The 26244-nt window shown below is 47.3% G+C and overlaps 1 protein-coding gene across 5 annotated transcripts in view; it reads left to right on the forward strand.

Annotated features, from left to right (window-relative positions):
- TENT4A (terminal nucleotidyltransferase 4A) overlaps nucleotides 1–26244 on the forward strand; it is a 103336-nt gene that overhangs the window by 45089 nt on the left and 32003 nt on the right. For all 5 annotated transcript variants that reach the window (XM_075062669.1, XM_032795133.2, XM_032795144.2 and 2 more), the window contains exons 7-9: nucleotides 305–518; nucleotides 11758–11884; nucleotides 25999–26099. In XM_075062669.1, the coding sequence (XP_074918770.1) occupies nucleotides 305–518; nucleotides 11758–11884; nucleotides 25999–26099 (442 nt within the window). The remainder of the gene's footprint in view (nucleotides 1–304; nucleotides 519–11757; nucleotides 11885–25998; nucleotides 26100–26244) is intronic.

A 26244-nucleotide genomic window follows, 5' to 3' on the forward strand; every position in this document is an offset into this window, starting at 1 on the left:
CAATTCTTCTGTGTTGCTTTTGGACTAGAAAACTGGACTAAGTAGGAAGATTCGATTAAGTACTATAGGCTCCATATACTATTCAAGTGCTGCCCCCTCTTGGTTACATTTGTGAAGTGAAGTTTAAGGAAAGCTTAGGGGAATTTAGTTGGGAAAGGTAATATGATTGCAACTTTTAGGTTATGAAGTGGCTGTAATGGACCAGTTTTATGTCTAACCGTTAGTATATGGTTTGTCAGTTTTCTAGTGTGTGCCTATAATCCACCCTCACTTTTTAGTAAGTATCAGACATTTTTTTTTACAGTTGCATCCAAGAATTGATGCCAGGAGAGCTGATGAAAACCTTGGAATGCTTCTAGTAGAATTTTTTGAACTGTATGGAAGAAATTTTAATTACTTGAAAACTGGTATTAGAATAAAAAATGGAGGTGCCTATGTTGCCAAAGAAGAAATCATGAAAGCCATGACCAATGGATATAGACCATCCATGTTGTGCATTGAAGATCCTCTCCTCCCTGGTAAGATTACATAACTTTTTTAAATACTCTACATTTCTGATTTTTAAAAAAGTATGCCAAAAAAGATCAAAGTTGTTCTTTGTTATGTGCAGGAACTACATCGTGTTGCTTTAAGATGTCCATACCTTGTATTCAGTTAAGTTTACAAAGTGCTAGACTAAAAGCGCACACAAGGAAAAATGTATAAATCATGTGTAACATTCAGAATTATGTTGGTATATGTGAAGATATCTTACAATTTAAAATACTTACTTGTATATGAATATTACAGGGATTCTAGCTTTATCTGTTTGGTTATTGTATGTAAGTCTATTGAGTTTACCTGTTTTGAGTCACTGACAAATCGGAAAATGACCTTGAATGTTTATGGATTAATGTCCTAAAAAAAGCACAAGATACTCCAAATAAGACTATGCTACATACCACCAGATCACACTAGAGAACAAGATGACTGGTTCCTTAAGCCCCTATCTGTAATATGTAGGAAAAAAAGATTATAGGGGACTTCATTCTGAGTGACACTTGCTGGAGATCTCATGCTGCCAGTGCTAAACATCCTTGAGATTTCTAAATATTAAAGATGAGTTTCCTAACTCAGAAAATGTTGCATCCAGCCTTGTTGGGGGAAAGGAAAAAGGGAAGGGGAATCTTGTATTAGTCCGTGCTTGACAGATAAATAGGAATTAATCATAGAATTAAATAGTAGTGGTAGATTAGGTACAAATAATCATGACTTCATTACATTCTTTATCCAAACAGAATAAAGTCCAAACCAGTAATGTATGTACATGGTGTTTTCAAAGGGCCAGTTTCACAAAGCTATAAATGATTGAGCCAAACCAGGTGAGAGGATTTAAACATAACAATTATGAATCATGAATTATTAGCAACTGTTCAAGAATATTTCACTAAATGCCTAGCAAGTCTGTCAAAAGAAGGCCATGCTAGTTAAAAACCAACATGGGTTGGAGGGGAAGTGAATGCAGCTATAAAAAATTAAACATATGTAACAAATTGAAGCAAGGGGAAATTGATAGTAATAAATTGGTAGCTAGGAATTGTAGGAAAGTTTTATAAGGGAAGCAAAAAACACAAATCTCTGGCCATCAGAGCCAATGGAAATGGTAGAATTACTCAGTGGAAATGGTACAATTGTCAATAATGCAGTAAAGGCAGAATGATTCAATTTGGGGAAAAAGCCAGATATATTTGTATGACATGATTGATGGCACACTTTATTTGAACAGTAACTTGGAAGAATGTTAAACAGTATCTACAAAAGTTAAACATCTTCAAACTAACTGTTCCACATCCAAGAGTTGCATTCAAGAGTTTTAAAAGAGCTGGTTGAGGAGTCTCTTGTTCCTTAATGTTGACTTCTAATGAGTCTTGGAACACAAAGTAAAGTTGTGCTAGTATCTTAAAAATGGTATACAGAACAACATGGGTAATTATAGGCCTGTCAGTCTGATATTGGTCCTGAGCAAAATAATGGAATTACTGATATGGAACTCTATTAATAACGAATTAAAGGAGGTTAATACAATAAATGTTACTCAATATGGGTTTATGGAATATAGGTCCTGTCAAACTAATTTGATCTTTTTTGCTGAAATTACAAGTTTTATTGATAAAGTAAAAGTGTTGTCATACACTTTAAACTTCTGTAAAGTATTGACTTGGTATCTCATGACATTATTTAAAAACTGGAATGCAAAATCAACATGCACATTAGGTGAATAAATAAAATATAACTGCAAATGAGGAACAAACAAGTGGAGGCATTTCTAGTCAGTCTCATAGGGATCAGTTCTTGACCCTACACTATTTAACACTGTTTATCAATGATCTGGAAGACAACATAAAATCATCATTGTTAGTTCTTCTTCGAGTGGTTGTTCATGTCCATTCAAAGCAGGTGTGCGTGCGCTGTGTTCACACCAGCTGGAAGATTTTCCCCTAGCAGCATCCGTAGGGTTGGCCTTGGCGCCCCCTGGAGTGGCGCCACTACGGCACTCTATAAAGGGGCCCACCGATCCTCCACTCCCTCAGTTACTTCTTACTGCCAGTGACGGCTAGCTGGAACTTCTCTTGCGCATAGCAAGTTAGCAGTGTCCTATCCTTGTATATAGTCCATGTAGATAGTTGTTACAGTCAGTTTACTTAGGTCATTGTATATAGTTCCTAGTAGTTGGGGGGTCCCCCTCCCAAGTTTCGTCACCCGCTGGGGCATGCCCGGGTCCCCCGGGTTTAAACTCTGCAAGGACTGCAGGAAATTCATGCCGAAGAGTGACCTGCACTCTGCTTGTTTGAGGTGCCTTGGAGAGAGCCACCAAACGGACGGGTGCTCTATCTGCAGAGGCTTCCACCCGAGAACTCTCAAAGACAGAGCTCAAAGACTTAGAGTCCTGATGGAGGCTGCCCTTTGGCCACCCTCGGACCTGGAATCGGCTGAGCGGTGCCCAGCATGTCTTAGTCTGTGCGGAGTGCCCCGGCATTAGGACTTAGGGCCCAGCCCAAGTCATCTAAAATTCAGTACCGGACGGAGTCGGGTCTTAGGAAGTTGGCCTCAGTGCGGCACTGCTCACTGTCGCCGGTGCCCGCTAAGAAGAGAGAGCCAGTGAGGGAACGGTCACCCCACCAGAACTCGAGCCCGACGCTGTCCGCAGGTGCAAGCGGACAGGCTGGGCTACAGCCCTTGGCTGCTCCGTCGACTCTCGCACCGCAGAGAGTGCGGTCGAGTCCGGACCGGCCTAGATCCCCAGACCTCAGCGGAGACTTGTGCCTCCCTTCGACACCGGAGGCATTTGAGGTGGCCTCAGACTTGATGGGACTCCTGGCGCCGGCCTCCCCGCACCGTAGGGAGTTGCCAGCCACCGCCCATCCCCCAGTTCAATCGAGGGGCAAGCCGGCCATGCTGTCGCCTCCCTCCCCGCACCACACCGCTAAGGTGGCACCGGACCAGATAAGAGGTTCCCCGCCGCCTCAGCACCGCTCTCCAATGGCACCAGATGCTGCTCCCCCCAGGTCCTCGTACTCAGAGACTTCAGAGGCAGACTCCTACCGCTCCAGCCGGTCGCGGAGCAGGAGATCAGTTTCGGGGGGCGAGCCACTAGCGTTACCCCTAGGGTCAGCAGCAATGGCATCCGCCCTCGCAGTGGCCATTTTGGACCCCCTGGGCCTACCACCAGTCAGTAGGCCAGGTGTTTGGTCCTTGATCAAGGTCAGCCTCAGTCTCCCCAGCGTCGATGGCCCCGGCGCAGCTGCCTCCTCCACTGGCACTGTCGCCGGGCAGTGATGTGCCATATCCAAATTCAGCACCCCTTAGCCGGGCAGCGGCACTGGCAACGGCTACAGTTTGGGCTCAGCAGGCACTGCCCGATACGCCAAGCTGCTCACTGGTGACCCCGGTACCGGTCACAGTGCCGCATTTAGAATCAGAACCGGCCCCGCAACCACAGTACCGTGTGCAGCAGGACCCCGAAATACTGCACGCACTGGGGGAAGGGCTGATCCATGTAATTTCCTCATCTTCCTCCCCGGATGAAGCGGTCTCGGGCACGGCTATGACACTAGTCTTGGAGGACACCCGAATCCTCCAACAACTGCTCCGGCGAGTAGCTCTGAGCCTCGCAATCCAAGCTGAGGAAATCGAGGTGGAAGCGGACCCTGTAGTAGACATTCTGGCTCCCTCAGGGCCATCCAGGGTGGCTCTCCCACTGATAGACCATAGCGGATACGTCCCGCACCTTATGGCAAACACCAGCCTCACTGGCCCCTACTGCCAAGAGAACGGAGCGGCATTATTTCATCCCCTCTGAAGGGCACGAACACTTGTACATCCACACACCACCCCCCGGACTCCCTGGTGGTGGATGTGGCCAACCAATGGGAGCATCAGATTTCAGGGCTCAACACTAAAGAGCAGGGTCACTAAAAGACTAGACCTCTTTGGCAGAAAAGTGTACTCCACGGCAGGCCTACAACTCCGCGCTGCCAACCAACAGGCAGCTGTAAGCCGATATGGTCATAATACGTGTTCAGCCATGTCGAAGTTTACAGAGCTCCTTCCCCAGGACTCGAGGTCAGAGTTTTTGGCCCTGGTGGAGGAGGGGAAGCTGATCTTCCAAGCCTCTCTCCAGGCCACCCTAGATGCAGCTGACTTAGCCTCGCGTACCCTGGCCATGGGCCTGGTCATGCGGCGGGGAGCCTGGCTCCAGGTCTTGGGCCTGCCCTATGAGGTCCAGCACATTCAAGACCTCCCCTTCGAGGGGCAGATGCTGTTGTCAGAAAAGACGGACAAGCGTCTGCATAGCCTAAAGGACTCGCGGGCCACGGTTTGCTCACTGGGCTTGCATACCCCTGCGACCCAGCGCAGGCAGTTTAGGCCACAGATGGCCCCACACCCCTACCAGCCTCAGACTCGCCAGGAGCTGGGGCACAGGCGGGGCAGAAATGGCAGGAGGCATCACCAACACCACCCCTCTGGCCAGGCGTCCAGTTAGTTGAGACCACCCTCGGGGCCTAGACCCCCTATTTGATGGTACGGTCGAGGGCGACCTACCTATCGAGACTCTGGATCCTTCTATCCTTTGGGTCATGTCTGTCCTCCTTCTACCGTGCCTGGTCCTGAATCACGTTGGACAGCTGGGTGCTCCGCACAGTAGAGAGGGGATATTGTATCCAGTTCTTCTCCCTCCCATCCCTCTTCAGGGACCCATCTCACGAGCAACTTCCAAGTCAAGAAGTGAAGTCCCTCATGGAGGCAGGGGCGGTGGAGGAAGTCCCTCTGGAGCTCAGGGGCAAAGGCTTCTACTTCGGGTATTTTCCTAATAACGAAGGCGAAAGGGGGCCTGAGACGCATCCTAGACCTGCGGCGACTGAACAAGTTTGTACAAAAGCTCAAGTTCCGCATGGTCTCCTTGTCCTCGATTATTCCCTCCTGGGATCCAGGAGATTGGTATGCCGCCCTTGACTTAAAGGACGCTTATTGCCATAATTACCTGACACAGTTGGTACCTCAGGTTTGTCGTGGCTGACACCCATCTGCAGTTCACGGTGCTCCCGTTCGGCCTGTCAGCTGCTCCAAGGGTCTTCACGAAGTGCGTGGCAGTCGTGGCAGCCTTCCTGCGCAGGCGGGGCATCCAAGTATTCCCCTACCTGGACGACTGGCTCATAAAGGGCCGCTCCAAAAAGCAGGTGGAGACCCAGATGTTGTTCATCAGGTGGACCTTTCTCAATCTCGGTCTCCTCTTGAACTAAGCCAAGTCCACCCTGTCTCTGACACAACGAATAGAGTTCATAGGAGCAGTTCTGGACTTCACCCACGCCACAGCATACCTGCCAGCATCCAGGTTCCATGCGATTTCCGAGCTCATCCTCGGACTGCACCACGCCCCGATTACCACAGCGCGAGTCTGCCTCCGGCTGTTGGGTCACATGGCGGTGTCCACCTATGTGGTAAACCATGCCAGACTCCAACTTCGTCCGCTACAGTCCTGGTTAGCGACAGTATATTGCCCGGCCAGGGACCCCTTGGACTCAAGTGTCCATTCCCTACTTTGGTGCTAAGCTTGCTGCGGTGGTGGCTCAACCCGCAGAAAGTGTGCATGGTTGTCCCCTTTGCTGCCTCTCAGCGCTCCCTCTCCCTGGTAATGGATGCCTCGGATCGGGGTTGGGGAGCGCACCTTGGACACCTCAGGATGCAGGGCTTGTGGTCGCCAGAGGACCTCAAGTTGCATATCAATGTCAGGGGGCTGAGAGCGGTTCTCCTGGTTTGTTTGACCTTCCGGTCCCACCTGGCTGGCAGATGTGTTTCAGTACTCTCGGACAACACGTCGGCAGTCTTTTATATCAACAAACGGGATGCACGCTCCTCTCCTCCCCTGTGCGGGGAAGCCCTCACGCTGTGGGATTTCTGCGTCCACAGTGCGACCCATCTGATGGCGTTCTACCTTCCAGGGGAGCAGAACGGTTTGGCGGACACCCTCAGCCGCTCATTCTGGGGTCACGAGTGGTCCCTCTGATGGGACATGGTACGCTCAATTTTCCATGGGGCTTTTTCCGGTTAGACCTGTTCACCTTGAGGGAAAGCAGAGGTTCTGCTCCCTCCCGAACCGCAGTCAGGGGTCTCTGTCAGACGCCCTTCTTACAGTCTTGGGGGGTCTGTCTGCTCTATGCCTTTCCTCTGATCCCCCTGATACAGAGGGTGATTTTGAAGATTTGCAGGGACTGCGCACGGGTAATCCTGATAGCTCTGGAATGTCCGCACCAACATTGGTACACATCACTCCTGCACATGTCTGTTCAGGCGCCCCTGACGCTGTTCCTGCTCCCGGACCTGATCACGCAGGACCGGGGCTCCCTCCGCCACCCGAACCTGGAGTCCCTTCACTTTACAGCATGGATGCTCCATAGCTGAACCCAGTGGAGATGCAGAACTCCCAGCAGGTCAGACAAATGCTGCTCGGTAGTAGGAAATCATCAACTAGGGCCACCTACCTGGCCAAATGGAAGTGCTTCTGCATATGGTCAAGTCAGCGAGGTCACAATCCGCTGGGGATCCCAATCCCCATTGTCCTAGACTATTTGCTCCACCTCAGACAACTGGGCCTCTCCCTCTTCTTGATTCGTGTTCGCTTGGCAGCCATCTTGGCTTTCCATCCGGGAGAAGGGGGTACCTCGGTGTTTGCGAGCCCGCTGGTCGGGCGTTTCCTCAAAGGTATGGACAGGCTATTTCCACATGTTCATCAGCCGGCCCCTGCTTGAGACCTGAATCTGTTCCTCTCTGCCCTCTCGGGACCTCCCTTTGAGCCTCTGGCTTCGTAGTCCCTGTTGTACTTGTTGTATAAGACCACTTTCCTGATGGCGATCACCTCGGCCAGAAGGGTGTCGGAGCTTGGGGCACTAACATCCGAGCCCCCGTATACTATCTTCTATAAGGACAAGGTCCAAATTTAGGCCTCATCTGGCTTTCCTACCCAAGGTCATCTCACAGTTCCACATGGGTCAAGATATTTTTCTCCCAGTGTTTTTTATCCCAAATCACACTCTTCCACTGAGGAGCGGAGGTTACATTCCCTGGATGTCCGCAGGGCCTTGGCTTTTTACATTGAGCATACCAAGCCGTTCAGACGCTCAACTCAGCTCTTCATCGCAGTAGCGGATAGGATGAAGGGGCTCCCGGTCTCCTCTCAGCAAATCTCTTCATGGATTGTGACCTGCATCCGAGAATGCTACCGCATAGCTAAGACCCCTGTCCCTCCAGTCACAGCCCACTCCGCTACGGCGCAGGCCTCCTCTGTGGCATTCCTGGCTCAGATCCCGACTCAGGAGATTTGTAGAGAGACCACGTGGTCCTCCATCCACACGTTCTCGTCACAGTACGCCATCATGCACTAGGCTAGGGATGATGCAGCCTTTGGCTGTGCAGTACTCCAGTCAGCAGTGATCTCCGAGCCTGCCACCTAAGGTTAGGCTTGTGAGTCACTTACTTCAAATGGGCATGAACAACCACTCGAATAAGAAAAAATGGTTACCCACTTTTTAGTAACTGTTGTTCTCTGAGATGTGTTGTTCATGTCCATTCCAATACCCACCCTCCTGCCCCTCTGTCTGAGTGCTAGCAAGAAGGAACTGAGGGAGTGAAAGGTTGGCGGGCCCCTTTATAGGGCGCTGTAGTGGCGCCACTCCAGGGGGTGCCAGGGCCGACTCTACGGATGCTACTAGGGGAAAATCTTTCGGCTGGCATGCACATGGCGCGCACACCTACTTTGAATGGACATGAACAACACATCTCGAAGAACAGCAGTCACTAAAAAGTGAGTAACTGTTTTTTTGCAGATGACCCAAAGATGGGGCAGAGGTAAAGAATGATGTGAACAGGTCACTGATGCACAGTGGTCTGGGTAACTTGGTAAACTGGGCATAAGCAAACAATATGCAGCCAAATTTGAAATTCTACATGTAGGAACAAAAAGGGAAGCTGTGACTCGGGGTGGGGGGATGAATAAAACAAAAATACTTGACGGTCATAGTGGATAATCAGCTGAACATGGGCATGCAGTGCAGTGCTCTGGCCAAGATAATGTGATACTTGGATGTATAAAATTGGAATCTTAAGTAGGAGTAGGGAGGTTATATTAGCTCTGTATTTGACACTTGTGTTACCTCTACTAAAATACAGTGTCCAGTTCAGGTATTCAGAGTTGAAGAAGGGGGTTGATAAATTGGACAGGGTTCAGAGAAGAGTCACAAAAAGGATTAAAGAAATGGAAAACACATCTTATAGTAAGACTCCAACAACTTAATCTATTTAGTTTAACAAAGAGAAGCTAAAGGGTGACTTTTAGTCTGAGTACATACCTGGAGACCAGAAATCAGGTAAAAGGGTTATTTGGACTAGCAGCCAAAGGTATAACAAGATCCAATGGCTGGAAGTTGAAGTTACTCAGGAATTAATTCAGGGAAATCCTCTGACCTGTGTTATCCAAGATATCAGATTAGACTATCACAGTGGTCCCTTTTGGCCTTATCTATAAATCTTGGCTTTTGGGCATTCAGTACATCTTTGAACAATTCTGAGTTTCTAATAACACTCCCCGCCTTAAGTTTGTTCCCAGTCTATTATGCCAAAAATTGTTTCAGGCTTTGGAAAATTGGCCCTTCTTAATATACATAATTACTGGGGAGTGCTGTATTCTGTTTGCACAAGGTAAATATATGCTGATCATTTTCACTAGTACTTAGGCAACAGCTAATTTTTAGGTAAGCAGTTAAGACTTCATTCCATCAGAATAAAGCCCCATATTGAGTTATCCTATGTTGGGTTCAGGATTTATGTTAAAACTTCCTTGGAGTTTCTAAAAATAATAGTTAATTTATTACTGACCACATGACGTGTCCCACAGATTCTCTCTTGTAGCCCTACCCCTCGGTTGCACATTAGATGCTTAGGGAGCAGTTCGTTCTGTTCTCAAGTTGAGGTTTGGCAGTCTAACAGGTGCCCACCAGTCCCCTATCTTTAGTTTTACTAGTTTCAATGCTTCTGGATTAAACTTCTGAGGTCTTGTGATTCTGAGTAGTTTGACTGTGTAAGAGGTGACTGTGTCTTTCATATAGAGTACCTACCTTCCTTCCCTTTTTCCCATCCTGTCCTTGTGGAACAAGTTGTAGCCATAGATTTTAATGTTCCAGTCATGACCTATCCCATCAAATTTCAATAATACCAGCCATATCCTATTTCCTTTCACACATGTGCATCTCCAGTTCCTCTTTATCTAGGCTGCTATCACTAGTTTATATTGACAATTAAAAAATTCCTTATGCCTTCTGGTGCTTGGATTTGTCATATGCATGATGGATTGGGCTGGCATACATATTTGGGCTTTGTACCATTATTGCCTTGGATATATGGAGATATACCTATGTCATAGAACTAGAAGGGACCCTGAAAGGTCATAAAGTCCAGCCCCCTGCCTCCACTAGCCGGACCAAGTACTGATTTTGCCCCAGATCCCTAAGTGGTCTCCTCAAGGACTGAACTCACTACCCTGGGTTTAGCAGGCCAATGCACAAACGACTGAGCTATTACTCTCCCCATTCATAGTTGGTTTAAAGCCCTCCTCCTTGCCCTAGCTAATATATCACTCAGGAGATTGGTAACATTACTACTGAGAGAGAGGATGTCAGAACTGTACAGGCACCTCTCTGTAGTAAGAGCCCCAATGTTCCACAAAACCAAAACCTCCCCCTTCCCTTAGTTAAGTAAATATCTTCTGCTAGGTAGGCATATCTAACCTAATCAAATCCCTGCATTTGCATTTTTGGTATTGGTGGCACCTGTCTTGGTCTTTCGTGTCCTTTCCCTGTGGCACACAGTCTCCTGAGTACTGAAGGTCTAAAGTCTTTGGGCTTAATATATGTGTATCTGTGAAAACTAGTGTCCTGTGATATACGGGAGGCTCCAACTAGATAATCTAATAACCCCTTATGGCCTTAAATTTTATGAAACTAAGAATTAGGTTTTCAAAGGTAGAGCTGGTGTGAACTTATTAAGGCAATGTGGTTGCATAAGCGTAATTAGGGGCTTAATTTGGTCTGCAGAAATCTTATTACTGGTAATAAGTGAAGTGGAAGCAGTTGGTTTCTGAGGCTTCAGGCCTCAGAAGATAATTGAGACAGACTAACTCTACAATACTACATTCAGTGGACTAGAAATAAGGTTCTGCTCTGAAAAGTGACTAAACTTCACTTTAATACTGTGTTTCATCTAACTAGGATTTGGCATGAATCATGTTACTGTCTTCTTAAAGTGACTGGTCTTGGATCTAGGGGCAACTGGAGGAACTGTTCTAGGTTTTGCTCTTAAATGTTTGGAAAAGAAATGGTTATCAAGCATCCCTCTGATGCTTTATGCCTCTTCAGCTCAACTGCCCTTAAAGTAGCATTAGTAAATTATCCTTTTTTTTTTTTTTTTCCGTTCTGAAATATTTAGTCCATGAATTGCAATTTCTAGTAACAAACTCTGAAGTTGCGATGCTAGTTTACAGGCTTTCCTGCCTTTTTGTAAAGATCTATTTACAGTACATATCGTTCCTTTTTGGCTCACAAATAACTTAGGTTGTGTTGGTTTGGAGTTTTCTTGCTACGACAGTTGACAGGTGATGGCAGTTCCCCGTCTAACCTATGGACAACTACTCATCTAGCCTTGTTTTGCTTTTCAATCTCTGTAGCATATTGAGTCTTCTGGTTAGTGTAGATGAGGTAAGAACAGGAGAGGCAGTGAACTCCGAAGTAACACAAACTGTTAATTCAAAAGGACAAGAGATCAGTCACGGCAGCGTTCGGCTGTGCTTATTATTCACAATAATATATAACTTCCTTCCCCATACAGATAATGCAGGGTAGATTGAAGCTACTTTTAACAGGGATTACTTGAAATTTGTTTTATAGGTTTTAGTCTAATCCTCTTTATTGGGATTGAGTTTCTTACATCACCAGACATTAAAAACTGGCATTCGTAAAGTGCTAGGCTACACTGGCTGCCCTAATTCAGTTTGGCAGTTTTGTTAGCACACTTTTTGGTGTTCAAGGACAAATTTTCAGCATGAGATGCTTCAGATAATCAACTCTCATCATCTGTGGTGAAGCTTCTTTGGTACTGAGTTTTCAGGCTGACAGGATTTTTCTGGATACTAGTTTAAAAATGCGTTAATTGATAATTGTCACATTGTTACAGGAAATGACGTTGGCAGAAGTTCTTACGGTGCCATGCAAGTGAAACAAGTTTTTGATTATGCCTACATTGTTCTTAGTCATGCAGTATCGCCGCTTGCAAGATCATATCCAAATAGAGATTCTGAGAGGTAATAGTCACTTCTTAAATATGCATATGTTTAGGTAATCAAATAGGAATATCTGAAAATGCTTATTAAAATCTTCTCAAATATAAGATGGGGTATTTATATGTTGTATACTGCTATTCTGTTGAAATTTGCACAGATGTATTCATACTAAACTTTGTGTTTTGTAAGAGTGCATGTTTCAGTGCATATGACTTGAAGTGTCTGTTTAGGGAAATGTAGCAGACTGCCTAGCAAATCTGATGGGAGCTTTTATTCCTCTATCTCCCTTTCCTCAGCATGGATGGAACCTAGGCGATATGCTGGTCTCTGTTCTGGATACATCCTCTTCTTTTTCTCAAGCAATCTATTTTAAATATTACTCAAAAGTGTGGATTGCTTTCTTAAATGCAGTGGTGTATTTGTGAATGTGTAGCTGTAAGATGCAAAGAATTAGAAGTGCTGGCTAAAACAGACCACCTGAACAAAGCCAGACTAGTGTTTATGCGTTTTTTAAATACTGCTTTCATAAATCACTAAGATGACACTATTCATGCTCAGTACATAATTTTCAAATGGCCATAAGTTTATATACACTAATTAGCTTTCTATTGTCCTTAAAAAGTTGTCAAGCTTCAAGATTTGATATTTATATTGATAGATTTGATATTTATAATGCATGTAACCTATATAGCATTTTACAGCAAAGTGCTGATAAGTTGTCCAAACTCTCTGCATTTGCAACTCCGGATGGACATTGCATGTGTGAACGTGTTGAATTAAATCCCTCAAGCCATCTTGGAGGCAGCTCTGCTGAAGATTCTTGCTTAAGGCTTACCTACATGGGGAAACTTTTATTGGCATAATTGAGTATAATTATACCACTAGTTATGGAAGAAGTATCTATATGGGGAGTTACTCCTGTATAACGAGTGGATTCATTATGCTGGGAAATTTCCCCATGTAGTTTTGTTTGCAGAGTTGGAATGCTCCGAAAGGCTAGATGTGGCAAAATGCCTCTAACTTTCTGCTTCCAGCAGAAAGTATTATCATCTCTGCTCTCTACCACAAAGGGGATCCAGTCTTTCACATTTCTGGCCTGTTTCAAGTGGCCTAATTCTTGCTTTTAACATGGTGACTGTGGATCTCCAGGCTTTCTTTCCTGTCATCTGATGTGCATGACCTCCCTGCTCACTTGCTTCTAGACTGGACCGCTGATACTCAGAATTAAACTTTCCACTTATCACTAAGGCAGAGTCTGTCAAGGAGGGGAATGTAACAAGAGTAGTGCATACAGGGCTATACAAAGTTAATCCCTCTGTATTTTGAGGTAATTCTGAGAACTAGCTATCAAAGACTCTGCATCCAACAATCTCTCACTCCCTCTGCTTCGGTAGCAAGGTATGGAGCAGTTGAGGGGTCCTGGAGGTGTGTTAGACCTTTGTGTGATCATGTAGGGAGTTGTGTTCTGTTCTGTTGTGCCGCAAGCTCTTGCCAATAACCTCTTACTTTGCCAGCGCACTTAGTCAAACATGACAGAGGCACTCTAGACAAGGAAGCTTTAGATATCATTTTGTATTTCTTGGTCCTTTCAACTCCTAGATGGAGAGAACAAATCACACAATCCATCCCTCTTAAACAAAGAACCGACACTTCTGATGAAGGGGTAACTTCTTTGAATGTAGAAGTCTCGGATTTGGGAAGCACATGAAGGCTTTCCAAACTCAAGACTCATAAAGCTCTAAAGCCTCAAGCCCATAAGATCATCTATTAAAAACAAGGGAGTAGCTCAGTTTCTCTATCCTGGAATCCTACCTTCCATTCCTTAAGGCTTCACTCCAATTTTCTTTCCTAGGATAGATTACCAGTATGGCTTTTCCTGCATAGTGTTTAGTGTGTTCACCCCTGCCCCGCCTTATCTTTTCCTCTTGTTTATAGTATGAGCTCTACCTCTTTTCCTCTCCAAATCTATCTCAATAGTTCTCTTAATTCAGGCCACTCTCCCTCCCCTATACTCCTGCACATATTATCTTCCCAATTTGATTAACACGCAAGCTTGGAAAATTTACCAGCATTAACAACCAGAGAACTAAACTTACTTGCCTCTGTTCAATATTGAAGGACAAATGGTCAACCATTTATATAGAAGAGAAACTTAATGTCTGAGCAGACTTGGGAGTGAGACACAAGTTGTACCAGATTTTCACCAGATTTTGAAAGCAGGCAGACTCTACTAGACAACTAGATCTCTTCAGATATTTGGATAAGATAAATAAGTTCTTTGAGTGACTGCTCATATCAATTCCAGTTAGATGTGTGCGCGTGCCACGTGCACGGATGTCGGAAACTTTTTCCTTAGCAGCTACCCGTCGGGCCAGCTGGGGAGCCCCTGTAGTGTTGCCAATATGGTGTTCTATATAAGACCCTGCCGGCCCGCCCTCCCTCGCCCCCTTCAGTTCCTTCTTACTGCCCGTGATGGTTGTTGAAACAGTGGTCTCCTGTCTCATCAAGTGCTCCACTTATCCCTAGCTTCTCTTATCTTGATTGTTGATTAATTGTTGTTAATGGTAAGTGTTTCCTATAGTATTAAGCATAGTTTAGTAGTTGAGGGCAGTCCTATTACCTACTGCTCCGCGGGGCTCTGGGGCATGCCGTCCTAGGCCTTCAAGCCTTGCAACTCTTGCAGCAAGCCCACGCCTACGAGTGACTCCCACTATTTCGGTCTCAGGTGTCTGGAGGAGGGCCATCAGGCAGACAAGTGTAGAATCTGTAAGGTGTTCAAGCCCTGGACGTGAAAAGAGAGGGAGATTCGAGTCAAGCAACTCCTCATGGAGTCTGGTTTGCGGCCCTCTCAAGATACAGGCCCAAGTGCTTCGATGCAGAGTGCCCCTCCTGCAGTACCCTCTTCAGCACTGCAGAAGACCCTGCACTCATCTTGGGACTGGCGATCTCCCGGGCCCCAAAAACGCCTGCATCGGCACTGCTCCTGTCATAAACAGATAGTTAAGGGTTAATACCTCTTTTACCTGTAAAAGGTTAAGCTCAGTAAACCTGGCTGACACCTGACCAGAGGACCAATAAGGGGACAACATAGTTTCAAATCTTGGTGGAGGGAAGTCTTTTGTTTGTGCTCTTTGTTTGTGGGTGTTGTTCGCTCTTGGGACTAAGAGGGACCAGACGTCAATCCAGACCCTCCAAATCTTTCTGAATCAGTCTCTCATGTTTCAAACTTGTAAGTAATAGCCAGGCATGGCGGATTAGTCTTATTTTTGTTTTCTCAATTTGTAAATGTTCCTTTTTTGCTGAGAGGATTTTACCTCTGTTTGCTGTAACTTTGAACCTAAGACTGGAGGGGGTTCCTCTGGGTTATATGAATCTGATTACCCTGTAAAGTATTTTCCATCCTTATTTTACAGAGATGATTTTTTTACTTTTCTTTCTTTAATTAAAAGCTTTCTTTTTAAGAACCTGATTGATTTTTTCCTTGTTTTAAGATCCAAGGGGTTTGGATCTGGACTCACCAGGGACTGGTGAGGGGAAAGGAGGGGGGATGGTTAATTTATCCTTGTTTTAAGATCCAGTGGGTTTGGATCTGTGTTCACCAGGGACTTGGTGAAAAAGCCTCTCAAGGCTGCCCAGGGAGGGGAAGGTTTTGTGGGGGGGGGACAAGAAGTGATCCAGACACTGAAATTTCTGGGTGGTGGCAGAGTTACTAGATCTAAGCTAGTAATTAAGCTTAGAAGTGTCCATGCAGGTCCTCACATCTGTACCCTAAAGTTCAGAGTGGGGAAGGAACCTTGACAGCTCCCATTCCCTGGCTGCTGGGAAGAAGCAAGCCTTGGAAGGACCCCCTATTAGGGCTGAAGCAGTTGTCCCGGGCCCAAATGAGCAAGACTCTAATCAGGCCTCTAAGTAGAATATGGCCGTCAGGCCCAGATCTGCTTATCCCAGCCCTGCACAAGGGACAGTGCAAGTGGAAGAGATCACATTACCTTCCACACGGATACCTTCGAGGCCGCCAGGGGGCTCATCAAAATGACAGCTCTGGTGCCTCCGGTCCCAACCCAAGTCTCAGTACCATCCAAGGGTAAGCCAGCGATGTTTGGAATGGCAGCCCTTAGACCAGTATGTCCATTCTGTTCCGAGTCCCGGCACCGCCACAGGTACCAATCTCACTCGTGGCGCTGGTCTAGCAATCTATATCCTCGGATCTGTTCCCGCTCGAGATAGTTATCAACTGCTGGGTCGTGGTACTGCTCCAGATCCAGGTCATGAGCGGTGACCTCGCGGCACCGTTTGGACTGACACAGTGTAGAACTCCGATCCCCGCGTTGATTATCGCACTGGCCCGCGGCCCACCACCACGCTCCATCGTGGCATCACTCCCCGGAGCGGCGCCATTCATTCACCAGCCCAGCACCGCTCTTCATAGTGGCACTGGTTGCGATCGCGATCAGCCTCCCGGCACCGATCCCCGCATGACCCATGACTACCAAGGGACTCTGTGCTACCTTTGATTCACTTGCACACCGCTCCTCCTTGGCCATCGCGATCTCGGTCCCTTTCTGGCAGGTCAGAGAGAGTTTCAGGGTTCTCTGACATTCCCCGGTCCCAACTGGGGACCTTGGCCAAGATCCCCCAGCACCCAATTGGCAGCCCCAGTGGCAATTTTGGACCCCCTGGGCATATCACCAGGCCCAGGGCAGTCCCCCCTCCAGTTGCCTGTTTACCATCAGGATTGAGCGCCCAGCCCCCGAGGCGAATCTCAGCCGCCCCCCTCCGGACCTGAACTAACCTGCGGAGCCAGCACCCGTGGTAGGGGCTCCCCCAGGCACCCCGGAGGAACCACCCATACCTGACCAGGAGACTCTCTCTGCATTGGCCCTTCCAGTGGAGTCGTCTTCGTCCTCCCCTGATGAGACTGTGGTTGGCACGTCCATGTCTGGTCCACCCTCAATGGGCTTTAGGGTCTTTCAAGAACTATTGAGGCGCGTAGCCCTCAATATGAACCTCCAAATTGAGGAGGTTGTGGAGGAGGAGGAGGACCCTATGGTGGACATTCTAGGCCTGGAGGGGCCTTCCAGGGTGGCCCTCCTCATGAATAAAACCATCCATAACAATGCTAAGTCTTTGGCAAACCCCGGCCTCCATCCCTCCCCCAGCTAAGGAGGTAGAAAGAAAGTACTTTGTCCCCAACAGGGGTTATGAATACCTTTTTACCCACCCTGCCTCATGCTTGCTTGTGGTGGACATGGTGAACGTCAAGGAAAGGCAGGGCCAACAAGGGCCTGTTCCCAAGTCAAAGGACGCTAAGTGGCTGGACCTTTTTGGGAGAAAAATTTATTCTACTGGGGGTCTCTCGCTGCGGATCACTAACCAGCTAGCGATCCTCAGTAGGTACACTTTTAACTCTTGTTCTGTGGTCCTCAAATTTCAAGAGCTTCTCTCGGCAGAAGCTCGTACAGAACTGGGGGTCCATTGCTGAGGCAGGTAAATCGGTTGCTCGGACCTCCCTCCAAGGTTCCCTCAATGCTGTGGACACAGCTGCGCAGACACAGCTGCACGCACTCTGGCATCAGGTATTGCCATGCAGCGGAACGCCTGGCTTCAGTCTTCAGGTCTCCCACCCAAGGTTCAGCACACTATCCAGGACCTACCCTTTGATGGCCAGGGCCTGTTTGCAGAACAAACTGATTCCCGCCTGCATACCTTAAAGGACACGAGGAATATTATTAAATTCTTAGGTATGCATACCCCGGCTAACCAAAGGCAGACATTTAAACCCCAGACCACTCAGCAACGCCTTTTCCCTTCTAGACTGAGGCAGGACTTTTCTCATCGAAGAAGTAGATACACAGACAGTCTTGCCCCCTCCTCCGGGCAAGGTCAAGCACAGTCCATTTTGAGCGTCCATTTTGAAGGTGTGCCAGAGGACCGAATACTAGCTCTTACCCCGGACAGTTATCCCTTTCTGAACGGTCTATCCTGTTTCTATCATGCCTGCTCCCGTATCACATTGGACCTCTGGGTTCTCTGCACGGTGCAGATGGGATATTCTATCCATTTCCATACCATCCCACCCTCTCGCCCCCATTCCACATCCCTCTTCAGGGACCCTTCTCACGAGCAACTCCTCATTCAGAAGGTTCAATCCCTCCTTGCCCTAGAGGCAGTGGAGGAAGTTCCTCAGGAGCTCTGGGGCAAGGGTTTCTATTCCCACTATTTCCCTGTCCTCAAGGCAAAGGGAGGCCTAAAACCTATTTTGGACCTCAGGGAGCTCAACAAGTACATTGTCAACCTAAAGTTCCGTATGGTCTACTTAGCCACTGTCATTCTCTCACTGGATCTGGGAGACTGGTATGCCACCCTTGATATGAAAGACATGTACTTTCACATTTTGATTACTCTATCTCACAGATGTTTCCTCTGCTTCGTGGTGAGCAAGATGTATTATCAGCTCACAGCCCTCCCATTCGGCTTGTGCAAAACCCCTTGCATCTTTACCAAGTGCTTGGTGGTCGTGGCAGCCTTTCTTCGCCGACACCACGTGCACGTCTTCCTGTACCTTGACGACTGGTTTATACGGGGCTGGTCTCACCATCATATCCAGTCTCAGGTACATCTAATCACGGACATGTTCACTCGCTTGGCTATCATGGTAAACATCAGCAAATCCGTCTTTGCACCCACTCAAACAATAGAGTTCATAGGTGCAGTCCTGGACACAAACCAAGTGAGGACTTCCCTTCCGGAAGCACGGCACCTGACTATAGCAGGCATAATTACCAGCCTCTGCAAGTTTCCCACCACCACAGCAAGGCAGTGCCTCAGGTTATTGGGTCACATGGTATCCTGTACCTACGTGGTGCAGCACGCCAGACTAAGACTCAGGCTGCTACAGACATGGTTGGCTTCAGCCTACCGACCTGGACATGCCAGTCTAGAAATGGTCCTCATGGTCCCGAAGTGCGCACACTACTCCCTACAGTGGTGTCTGGATCCTCAGATGGTGGGTGCCGGGGTCCCATAACATCCCCCCCAACTCACCCTTACCTTGGTCAAAGATGCATCTGCCCTGGGATGGGGGCCCACGTCAGGAACTTGACAACGCAGGGCTTATGGCATGAGAACAAGCTGTCATTGCACATCAACATCAAAGAGCTCAGGGCGAATCACCTTGTGTGCCAAGCCTTTCGCCTCCACCTGCCTCTACCTGAACAAGCAAGGCGGAGCCTGGTCATCACCGCTCTGTCAAGAAGCCCTCCTTCTGTGAGACGACTGCTTAGCCCACTCCATCAGCCTTCAGGCTTTGTACCTGCCGGGTGTCCAGAACGTTCTGGCAGACAGCTTGAGCAGGCGTTTTCTTGCTCACGAATGGTCGATACTTCAGGATATTATTCATTCCATTTTCCACACCTGGGAGTTTTCCCGAGTTGACTTGTTCATTTTACGGTCCAACAGGAAGTGGTCAGCCTTCTGTTCCTTCCAGGGTCACAGCCCGAGCTCGATAGCAGACGCCTTCCAAATCACGTGGTCAGGTCAGTTGCTTTATGCCTTCCCTCTGTTCCTGTTGGTACACAAATTGCTCCTCAAGGTCCTCTGGGACAAGGCAGATGTCATTCTGGTAGCCCCTGCCTGGCTGCATCAGTGTTGGTACCCGTTCCTGTTGGACCTGTCAATCCAGGTTCCCCTGCGTCTCCCTCTCAGCGCCGACCTCACTTCTCAAAAGCACGGTCATCTCTTGCACCCGGACCTTCAGTAGCTCCACTTCACTGTCTGGAGGATCTGTGGCTAAACCAGGCTGAATGCGCCTGTTCGGACTCGGTAAGGTGGGAGCTTCTCAAAAGTTGCAAGCTGTCAACCAGGCTTACGTACAAAGCCAAGTGGAAAAGGTTTTCCAGCTGGTGCGCTCAGCAGCAGGTGCCCCTGCTTCAGGCTCCAATCCAGTGCATCTTGGACTACCTGATATTCCTAAAGGACCAGCACCTAGCCTTTGGATCCCTTAAGGTTCACCTCACAGCCATCTCTGCGTTTCACCCAGGTGCGGCTGGGCGCTCCGTGTTTGCACACCCGGTCGTGCGGTGTTTCCTTAAAGGCCTGGAGAAAATCCATCCTCCAACGAAGCCACTCATGCCTGCATGGGACCTTAACTTAGTCCTCTCTTGCATTATGGGCCCTCCTTTTGAGCCGCTGGCCTCCTGCTCACTTCTCTATCTCTCCTGGAAGGTCACCTTCCTAGTGGCCATCACTTCTGCATGTCCAGTGTCCGAAATACGGACTCTCACATGTGAGCCGCCCTATACAGCCTTCCATAAAGATAAAGTTCAACTAAGACCTCACTCAGCCTTCCTACCAAAAGTGGTGTCCCTCTTCCATGTGAGCCAGGATATCTTCCTACCCGTTTTCTACCCAAAACTGCATGCTGACCTTCGTGAACAACGTCTCCATTCTCTTGACTTTCGAAGGGCACTCGCCTTCTACATAGACTGGACAAACCCCATTTGTAAAACAACCCAGTTGTTTGTCGCCGTTGCGCTCCAGTTTCTTCTCAACGAATATCTTTGTGGATCAACGGAAGCATTTGTGCTTGCTATAACCTGGCAAACATCCCTCTGCCTGCTGTTATGGCTCACTCCACGAGAGCTCAGGCATCATCAGCTGCCTTCCTGGCACACATTCCTCTCCAGGAAATCTACAGGGCTGCCACATGGGCCTTGGTTCACACCTTCATGTCCCACTATGCCATCGCCAGCACTCTTGGGATGATGCGGCCTTTGGCGGAGCGATCCTCCAATCTGCGGTTCCTTGACTCTGACCCCACCTCCGAGGTAAGGCTTGGAAGTCACCTAACTGGAACTGATATGAGCGATCACTTGAAGAAGCAAAAACTGTTACACATCTTTCTGTAACTGTTGTTCTTCCAGATGTGTTGCTCATATCTATTCCATTCCCACCCACCTTCCTCTCTGTTGGAGTAGCTGGCAAGAAGGAACTGAAGGGAGGTCGGGCTGGCAGGGTCTTATATAGAACACCATGTCGCCGACACTCCAGGGGGCTCCCCAGCCGGCCCAACAGGTCGCTGCTAGGGAAAAAGTTTCCAACATCCGTGCACCGGTGCGTGCGCACACCTAACTAGAATAGATAAGCGCAACACATCTCGAAGAACAACAGTTACAGAAAGGTGAGTTACCATTTTTTCTTTATGGTCATACATCTGGATATACCTTCACTTCTCTTCTCTGGGCCATGATGGAGGGAAAAAATTATTGTGCTTTGACATACCAAACAAGGTATGCCTAGCCAACTTGCTGGTTTTACCATACTTACGTATGAAAATTGGCTCCACATCACCTAGTGTGGAGTCCAGTCTTTATTTATATCCCAGAATTCTTCTTTCTTGTAGAACTGAGTGCTGAAGAGTGAACTTAGTACACTTCAGGGAATTCCTTGGTTGATAGACACTCCGGTGTTCATAATTCCGTTACTACATACAAGTAGGTCTGGATCATGTCTGATGCAAGGAGAGTGGATATCAATATTGCACACATTAGATAGCCTATCCCTGCTTTTTAAATTCCAGGAAGACCTTAGTCACAACACCCTGGGTAAAGTTACCAGCAGTGGGAACGCTGTCCTTTTAGGAGCCAGAACAATCTTCATGTATCCAGCTTTTTTAAAAGAAGGCTTCATGAACAGGATCTGTGAACCTGGTTTTTCAAACACTAACTTTACCTTTCAGATGACTAGGGTTTTATTTGATAAAAGGACATTACATTCCTTTGTGCATGGGTGAGGCTCAGTTGCTCCCCCACTAAGGGCAATCATCATCTGAGGATATACCAGTCTTGGGGGAGAATAAGATCTGCTTCAGTACAGAGGCTATGAAGGAGAACAGATTCTTCAAGATGACCATTTGAGGCGAGGAAAGGAGACTGTAATAGAGGCTTGCAAAAGCATTCCTGTGATGTGAGGACTTGCAGTTTATTCTATGTTAACTTGATGGGTAATAGAACCAACATCCCCTGTGTTTGTATGTCAGTAATATTGGTGTTACTAGGCTTTCCCCAGTCATTACAAGATAGGCTGCTATTTGTTGCTTTAAGAGTTTTTGGGTTATAGAAGCATAATGTTTAATTACATCTAGGTTTGGAAGGATTAGATTTATTTATATGTAAATGTGGATAACTGTTGATTTCACCATACACAAATTTCCATCCCACAATGCCCACACTGACAATACATTTGATGCAAGCGCTCTTGGTGAGGACGTGCATCACAGAAACAAGGAGCCAAGTTTGCGTGCACACATTTTTATAATTGGGGAGGCTGTAAGCTGATGTAAGTTAAATTGACATAATTCTGAAGGTTAGATGTGGCCTTAGGTGTAGACTTGCCCAATGCAACACATGGAGTTAATGCTAGAGGCAAGATTTGTCTTTGGGTTCTGTTGTAGATCATGCCTTGAGTCTGCTTTTCTAAAATACCGTTCAGGCTTGTAAATTAGAGGGCTAAGTGACTGTAGGCTGCTGGTAACCGAGCCGCCTTAGTAAGATAGGCTATTGAGATGTATTTTTCCCCTTTTCTCTAAACTTAAAGGGAAAAAGCTACCATAAAAAGGCATGAGGATAGAGGGCAGGTGTGAAGTATGGAGGACAAACGTGTTGTATTGTACAGTGGTTTTTCAATCTTTTTTCATTTGCTGACCTCTACAAAATTTCAAATGCCAGTGCAGACCCCTTTAGAAATTAAACCTGCAGCCCACAGACCCCTGCTATAAAATCCTTACTGTAATGGGGTCAGCACCCACCTCTTTTGAGCACCCTTCTGGTTGGGTCTGTCTGCATTCTTTCAGTTGTGATAACCCCTTTCGGTGGTTCTCAAGTTGCTCTTTTTTTTTTTTCCCCCTCAGTGACTCAGCCCTCCAGACGAGTCTCTCTCACACACGATCCACATGAGAACCAGAACAGACCTCTTCCAGGGTATACAGTCCACCAAAGCCTATCTCAGCATCCCTCTGGTGGGGTCTCTTTAGCCCTCCCTGGGTTCAGTCTTTAAGTAGTCTCAGTCCTGGTATGGGGCCGTATCCCCAGGGCTTCCTCCCCAGAGACACTGTCTTCCTGCAGCCCTCCCCAGGCTCAGTCCCTACTTAGTCCCAGCAGCTTGCCAGGAGCTCCTTCATTGCTCCCCCAATACCTGCCAGCAAACTGTCTTTGGATCAGTCCTAGCAGCCAGGCAGCCTCTCACTTCCCCAGTCCCTGCCCTGACTTATCTGTCTGTGATTCTGCTGGTCTTCCATCCAGGCACTCTGTCCCTTCTCCAACTCCAAGCAGCAACTAACTGCTACGCTGTTCTGCTGCTCCTTTTATATGGCCCTCCTTGCCCCTGAGTGGCTGTTCCATCAGCCCCTCTGGTTGCTTCCTTGGAACCACTCTAGGCTGCTTGGAGGACCTCTCCACTGCTCCTTTGCTGGGATGAGTGTGGCAAAACCATGAGGCTTCCAGCAGTAAGCCTTTAGGCTAGTCCACTCCATCTCGCCTCGCCTCGCCTCGCCCCTCCCCTCCCCTCCCCTCCCCTCCCTGATAGGATTGGGGTGATAGTTCTACTAGTCTCTTGCCCCGCTTTAGCAGGGTCTTCTCTCTCCTCGACCTCTCTATCTGGAGAGTGGTTTTGTGTGTCCTTCTGCCCTGTTTAGTCAGGGTCTACTCTCCCAGGTCTCTCTTATCCGAGAGCATTTAAGAAGCCTTTCAGTTCACCTTTGCCTCTTGTACTTTGGGGTCTCTGTATGCCCTTGGTCATCAAAGAAACTTGTAGTTGTTATCCCTGCATGACGAGCTGTCTCGAAGTCTTTTACCAAGTGGAGCAGGTGCTTTTTTTTTTTCCTCCTTAGCAAACTGGAGATCCATGGCCAGTTGCTCCCTCCAGCACATAAGATCCTCCATTTCGCTCTCCGTTGACTCCAGCCATTTAGTTAGTTCGTCAGCACTTACGAGGGAACTCATTGATCTGGTCTGCTCTACCTTCTTTCCTTGGGGAGACCCTGTCTCAGTCCCTGTGCTAACCTGTTCACTGTGATGTCCAGCTTGGGTTCCCACCCATAACCGGTGACCTTGACAATCTGTTGGGGTCCTATCTGTATCCTGTTGTTCCTGGGAATCTGTCTGCATCCCTATATTATCCTGTACTTGGGGCTCTGTCTGAATCCCTTTTGCCATCCTTCCTCTGGTTCACTTACCTAGTTGGTCCCAAACCCTCCTGGTCCTAGGGTGCCATCTTGGTCTCTCCTGTATGAGGGCCAAGAAACCCACCCAGTCTCTCTTTAGACTGTGTCTCAGTCTTGCCTCAACCTGGGATATCCTTCTTTCCCCTTGTTGCCCTTCCTTTCTCTGAGAAGGCAATATCTCTTTAAATGCCCTGCCATCCTGCAGGCAAAACACACAGCCTTTTCTCTTGCTTTGGCCATGGGCTGTGTGTTTCTTGGGGCCTTTGCAATAGCCCTACTGTCCTGCTGCCCAGAGTCACCCTTGCCTGGTTCCCCTGTCAGTTCTGGAGAACCTACCCCTAACTCATAGGAATTTACACCCACATCCCCTTCTCATCTGGTCTATCCTTGGGGCCCTTGCCTTTCCCCTTGCATTGCACCCAGCCCTTTAAAGGGCAAAATCTTTTTATGTGGCCCAATCAAAGCAATTAAACCTTGTCATTCGTGCCAGGGCAAGCCCTTTTAAATGCCCCAGCTGTCCACACCCATAACATCTCCATGGCTGGGCTTCAGGCCTCTCACCTGCTAAACTCACTAAGTTGCCAGATGTGATGTGACTGAAGTGTCTCTGCTCCTGCTTCTTGAAGTGGCTCTTCCACCACTGCTGTTGTGTCGCAGACTTGGCCACCTGCAGGTTCTTTATCAGATGCATCAACAGGGTCTAGGTGTGCTGCTGCTGCTCTTGCTGCTGTTGCACTACAGTTATCTGCTGCTGTTGGTCTGCCACCAACAGGTGGATCACCTCCTCCATAATCATGCCCCTTTGTAATTGGGTTGGTCCGAAGAATCGCACTGCTGGTACCAAATGTAACACGGTCAGCACTCACCTCCCATGAGCGCCCCCTCTGGTTGAGTGTGTCTGCATTTTTTCAGTTCTGGTGACCCCTTTTGGTGGTTTTCAGGCATTTTTTTTCAGCGACTCAGCCAGAGGGCTGAGTCACGCACATGGTCTGCATGTGAACCAGAACAGACCTCTTCCGGGGCATACAGTCCACCACGGCCTATCTCAGTATTCCTCTGGTGGTGTGTCTTTAGCCCTCCTTGGGCTCAGTCTTTAAGTAGTCCCGGTCCTGGTGTATCCCCTTGGTCATCAAAGAAACTTGTAGTTGTTATCTCTGCAGTCTAAATCTGAGAGATTTAGAATTGCTTCTAAGAAACGTAAATAGTATAGTTGTCAGAAATATAATTTTGCTTCTTGGAGTTCAGTGGCCAGGCAATCCCACACCACTTGCAGCAGTTTTTCTCTATTCCTGGTGTCTCTAAGCTGCTGTATGCTGAACATTAATACTGTGCATTATTTTTAGGGATTTAATATCCTTTAATTCCCCCATTTTTTAAATCTATGGCAAAAGATTGAAGGTCTTTCAGTGTCAAAATCAGTCTGAGACCAAGACCTGTATTAACTGAGATTTCTAGTCCATGAATTACTTATAGTCTAATTGAGACTCTATGAAGGATATAAGGAAGCTATGATGATGTAGTTTCTATAGGGAATACTTGTAACCTCTGAGGTGCTCTTGTTATCAAGTATAAGTATTTTAATTATTAAAGATGTTACTACAGAAAAGTTTGGTTGAAACTTGTGTTTCTGACAGAGTCCATTTCAACTATAGGGTCACTAACACTAGTAAAGGTAGGAAGTGCAACAAATGTCATTTAATAGCAAGTCTGCATTGCCAGTGGCTTAAACTGAATAGTAAGCAAATGAAGTAATGAAAACTAAGATAATACCTTGGTTACTTCTTTATCACCTCTTTAAATCTTAAACCAATCTAGTTCATTTGAATAGTTCATGTAGAATACAGTTTTTGAATATCTAACCTCTTTGTTTCCCCACTTAGTTTTTATATTGATCTACAAATATAACTTTTGTTTCTAGCACATTAGGTAGAATCATCAAAGTGACACAGGAAGTGATTGACTACAGAGCATGGATTAAAAAGACATGGGGAGGCAAAAGTAGTCTGTCACCTGATATCGGTAAGTACAGGAGTTGATCCCAGAAGCTTCAAATTACTAAAATACTTTCTAAGAAATACAGAAGAAACTTTCTTGGACTGATCCAGTTGTAAATATGTTCTCTGTACTGTGCTAGTCACAAAATTCTGCAGTAAGGTCTCATGCA

The sequence above is a fragment of the Chelonoidis abingdonii genome, chromosome 2, assembly GCF_003597395.2.
Source record: "Chelonoidis abingdonii isolate Lonesome George chromosome 2, CheloAbing_2.0, whole genome shotgun sequence".
NCBI classification, from domain to species: Eukaryota; Metazoa; Chordata; order Testudines; family Testudinidae; genus Chelonoidis; species Chelonoidis abingdonii.